At 66.3% G+C, this 5,071-nt stretch overlaps 1 protein-coding gene across 1 annotated transcript; it reads right to left on the reverse strand.

Moving 5' to 3' along the window:
• Positions 1 to 2,174: 2,174 nt before the first annotated feature.
• On the reverse strand, positions 2,175 to 4,188 carry MNEG_12151 (splicing factor, arginine/serine-rich 1/9; the record flags this gene model as incomplete). Its single annotated transcript, XM_014039376.1, has 7 exons — positions 2,175 to 2,363; positions 2,538 to 2,618; positions 2,841 to 2,976; positions 3,281 to 3,347; positions 3,560 to 3,773; positions 3,916 to 3,995; positions 4,108 to 4,188. Coding segments are annotated over 7 exons (848 nt in total), but the record flags the coding sequence as incomplete, so codon positions are not given.
• Between the last annotated feature and the right edge of the window lie 883 nt (positions 4,189 to 5,071).

The following is a 5,071-nucleotide window of genomic DNA, read 5'->3' on the forward strand; positions in this document are numbered from 1 at the left end:
GCGCGGGGGCGACGCCCGCCGCGAGCGGCGACGGCGGCGCGTCGGGCGCGAGCGGCGCCGGCGAGGGCGGCGGGGGGCGGGGCGACACGGAGGACGACGAGGAGTGCGAGGGCGGGGGCGTGTGGGAGGCGCGCGAGCTGCCGCAGGGCAGCTGGGTGCGCAGCCGCGCCTGCGACACGGGCTTCCGCAACTTCTTCTGTGCCAAGCTGTCCAAGGGGCGCTGGGACGCGCGCGCGTTCAGGCCGTTCCTGGTGGGCCCGGAGGGGGGCGCGCTGCGGCTGAGGTGCGAGCTGTACAACGTGCGGTGACATCAGGTGACGTCAGACGCCGTCAGGCGGCGGGCGTGCACAGTTGTGGCGGCTGCCCCGCAAGCGACGAACAGGGCCGGCGCCGGTCGGAGAGGAGGATATGTGTCGCCCGGAAAGCTTGCTGCTCCGCCGGCCGGGCTTGCAGCCACTGCCCCTTGAACTTGGTTGGAAACGGTCAGCGTGGTTTGCGAGGTTGTGGACTGTCCCGCACAAGGACTGCGCGCGCACCCGCGCGAGCGCCACCGGGTTTTCGTTGCTGACGTCTTTCGTTGGCCCTCCCAACCTTGGCCCACCCTTCAGTGCCCTCTTCCGTGCCCTCGTGACCGCAACACGGCCCCCTCGAGCGGCCTGTTTTCCTTTGAATGCAGCCGCCCACTCGCAAGCGGCCTGATTGGGGTTGGCCGTCGACGACAGGCGCGTGCGGAGGCTTGTGCAACGCGCGGCTTTGCGCTCCTGAGCGCATGCCACGCTGGCAGCTGGGTTTCATTGCTCTTTTTGCGCGACCATTGCCCTTGTCGCTCCGATTTGCTGCGGATGCAATAGATACCTCTGTCAAGCCAGCGCCGACGCGCACACTGGGTTTTGCCGCTGCGCATGTGCTGTCGCGTCTTTGCTTTGCCTCAGCTACGGTGACTGGCCGGTGCTGTGCGTGTAGCTGCTCTGCGGCTGGTCGGGGAAAAGTGCTGCACTGCTGCCATATTTGTACCTGTCTCGCAGCTACTGCTTGCAGTTTGATTTCTACATGCAGCGTGGTGCCAAGCGGCACAAAGCAAAACCTGCAAATTCCAGGCGTGCTGTGAGGAGTGCAGGGCAGCACTCTTGGCAGCGACGAAAGCAGACGAATGCAGTCACAGGCTTGCAGACAAGACACCCCAGCACGAGCCCTTCTTCTCCTAATCCAGCCCACCTGGCCGCGGCGGCCCCACCAAGCGCATGAGGTGCCTCACAATAGCCGACACCCACAGCATCCCTTCCGCAATTGGCAGCCGAGCGTCCGTGCAGCACCACTCTGCCTCGAAGCACCATATATCCCCCACCAATGCCGCTGCTCCAGCCGCCGACGGAAGCGGCGGGCACCACGTTTCCTGCGGCGACGTCTCCGCGCGCAGCACCCACGCAGGAAGCACGCGGCCGGACTCCGCTCACTCAGCAGCGGCGGCGGGCGGGGGGGACGCCGCGCGCTCGGCGGGGGGCGGGCTCCTCCTGGGGCTCCTCGACCTGTTGAGGGTGAGGGGGTGAGTAGACAGGGAAGTCGCGTCAGAAAGCTGAAGGTCGGCATGTCCTCGTTAGCGGGCGAAGAGGAGAGGCGGGTGCGAATGGGGGCCCCGGGGACGAGACGCTGGAGCACCGCACCGGCCTTTGCCCTCCTACTATTTTTGGACGGACGTTTTTCTATCTTAGCGCGCGGTCTACCTGCGTGAGCCCAACCACGCCACAGCAGCGGCCAGCCAGCGCCCCGTCCCCGCCCGGGCCAGCCAGCAAGGCCCGCCGGCCTCTTTGCATCTCCGCTCCAAAGCCCGCGCGATCTTATGGAGCTGGCGAGGCGCCCGCCAGTCCACTGTCCACGGCCCACAGTCCAGAGCCCAAAGTCCAAAGCCCACAGAGCACCAGCAGCAGCTAGCAACAAACGGCGCCGACGGGCGCCTCCTTTCCAGGCGCCGTCAGCGCCCGCGCCTCAGCTCCCCTTCCCCAGGTGCCACGACAGCAGCGGACGCGAGACGCCGGCCCCTCCCGCCAGCACCAGGCGCCAGTGCTTTGCACAGGAGACGGGCGGAGGGGGCCGCGGGCGGCGCGGAGACAGAGGCACGGCACGCAACGCGACGCCTAGGCTCGATAGGTTTCGAGGAGCGAGATCAGGCGTCTCACCTGGAGCGGCTCCTGTCGCGGCTCGCGCTGCGGGCCCGATCGCGCGAGAGGCTCCTGCTGCGGCTGCGGTCGCGCCCGCGGCTGCGGTCACGGCTGCGGCTGCGGTCGCGCCTGGGGCTGCGCGAGCGCGAGGGGGAGCGGCGCCGGCCGCCGCCGCGGTCGCGGTCGTAGTCGCGGCCGCCGCCGTAGCTGCACAAGTAGAAATGGCCAGGGCGGAGTGGAGGGAGCGCGGGATGTGTGAGAGTCAGGGAATGCAGGGCGGGAACAGGAAACCGCCAGGGGGGGCCCAGCACGCCTAGCATTGTGAAGATGACATTGCCGAGACGGCACACGGCGCGCGGCCGCCACCAGGCATAAGCTCACCCGCCGCCGCCGCCGCCGCCGCCGTAGCCGCGGTCGTAGCCACCCCCGCGGCCGCCGTAGCCGCCGCCGCCGCCGTTGTACCTGGGAGACCGCACCCGCAGGCCGCCGCGTCAGGCAGTTGGCAGCTGCAGGCTGCAACTTGGAGGCACACAGCCCGCCACCCGCAAGCTCCAGGCGTGTGTCAGGCGCCGCAGCCGGGCCTCCTTGATACAAGCTGCACCGCCTGAGAGATGCCTTTCTTGAGAACACCCGCCGCATGCACCGCACGCGCGCGCGCGGACACGCCCCCGCTTGCGTGCCCACCCGTACCCGCCGCCGCCTCCGGAGCGGTCCTCCGTGATGCGGATGAAGCACTGCTCGAAGGGGTTCTTGAACTCGGTGTCATCCAGCTTGCGAATGACATGGTCCATCTCGTCGCGCGTCTCAAAGTCCGCCACGCCTGCAAGGGACGGGGTGCGGGGCCGGGCGAGGAGGGGGTCCCGTTGGGTGCCGCACTGTTGTGGAGATCACGCGCGTTTGAGCCGCGCGGGCTGGACCGAGTAGGGAGGGTCAGAAGGAGGGAGCGCGCACTTGCATCAGGATTGACGCAGAGGCATGACGCTTTGTGTTGTGTTTGGGAGGAAGACGCAATGCGGGGCGCATCGGACAGGTCGCTGACATCGACAGCGGGGGCACAGCAGGCCGAGCAAGAGACTGTTGAAGGGAAGGCCGGTGTGGGGGCGAGGGCATAGGGTGGTGCCCACCGATGGTCTCCCCGCGGTCACGGATGACGTCGACAAAGATGGGCTTGGTGACCATGCGGAAGTGGTCCTGGCGGGGCGTTCGACGTTTGGGGGAGGGGAGGGCGTGCGAGTAAGCGCAACAGTCCAATCCTGAGGGACGCCCTACGCTAGTCAAACACCAGCTGCGCGGCAAGGCGTGTGCCAAGGCATGTCCTACAAACATCAGCGGCTGGGGTGGCCGCTGCTAGGACCCTAGCCGTAACGCGGCATGTGGCACCCCCAGTGCCCCTCCCCCCCCACCTTCAGGTCCTGCCAGCTGGCCGACGGCGGCAGGCCGCGCACGGTAACGCGGTACCCGCTGCGCGGCGGCCCGCCGCCGCCGCCAAACCTGGGCGGCGGGCCGCCGAAGCCGCCGCCCGGGCCGCGCGGGTTGCCGCCGCGCGCGACCTCGACGCGCAGGCGGCAGCCATAGAAGTCGTAGCCGTCGCGTGCGCGGGCAGCCTCCTCGGCGTCCCTGCAGCACATGATTGAGAGAATGCTGAGGGCATGCCCGACGCGGCTGATTGGATCGACGCACTGGACGTTGCAGCAGTTGCGGCGGCCTGTGCTGAGGCCTTGCAGGGACAGCTGGGACGAGCGACGAGCGGCGATCGCACCTCGGGTCCTCAAACTCCACGAAGGCAAAGGGCGGCGGCCGGGGAGGCATCTTGATGTCTACACCTTTGACACGGCCGAACTACGTGCGCAAGGAGACGAGGCGAGAGAAGAGCGTCAGATCACGCCGCTTGCAGTCCGGCGCCCCTTTTCACCCCAGATGCATGCAAAACATATCAGTACCAAGGCCGCACCTTGTCGAAGAGCTCGTAGAGCTCGCTCTCACGAACCCCCTCTGGGAGCCCGCCAACGTACAGCACGCCGGGGCCCCTCATGGCTTCGTGCGCTTCAACGTCAAGTCAGCCGCAAGGCCTTGTCCAGCACGCAAGCTACCCTCAGCACGTCTGCTGTCAGCAGAGATCAATGCTGGGACCCAGCGCGTATGTGATGATGGAAAGTTTGATCAAACAACCACCTCAATACGATGCGTACAGGGGAGCAGGAAGCGTGGTCCTTGCTCAAGGCCAGAAGGTTGGATGCTGGACATGCAGCTGCCGCGTCACCCGCTTGAGCTGCTGCAGTGAGAGATGATGAGGTGGCCATGCATCGGTCGGCCTGATTGCCCGATGGGGGGCTCGCAAGCAGCGTGCAGGGCAATCGCGAATCATGCCGCTCTGGTAGGTCCCATGGGGGTAACGCAGAACTGCATAAAGCTTTGAGAAGCACAATGACATGGCTAGCGAGGCAGGGCTGCCTGCCTGCAGCGACCAGGCTTGCCAATTTCCTTATGCTTTGCACACATGCCCCCCATCGCATGACTGCAAGCCGAGTCATGCGGCACACCGCCGGGATGGCAGCCTTTGGATAATTGGAGCCAGACTGTGAAAACTGGGCTCCTGTATGAGAGAGCTCGTCAGCCAGCAGTGCTCCATAAAGTCCATGATGTGCCCAGTCTACCTTTCCTGGCCCCTGTAATGAGCTCAGGCAGGCGCACTGGGCGCACAGCAGCTGCGTGCAACTGCACGTGCTGATGGCAGAATGATGTCGTCGAATCACGGATTCTTTGGGTCGAACTGGACTGGAGAAAATCAATATCCTTGCTTGCAGCACCTTTGAGAAGACCGTTTTTCCACGAAAACCAGCCAACCTGCCGCAACGTTCAAACTCAGCCCGCCTACTCATTTCCACGCGTTCCGCGTTGTGTGCAACGACGACAAG

This window comes from Monoraphidium neglectum (genome assembly GCF_000611645.1).
Source record: "Monoraphidium neglectum strain SAG 48.87 unplaced genomic scaffold scaffold03093, whole genome shotgun sequence".
NCBI lineage: Eukaryota > Viridiplantae > Chlorophyta > Chlorophyceae > Sphaeropleales > Selenastraceae > Monoraphidium > Monoraphidium neglectum.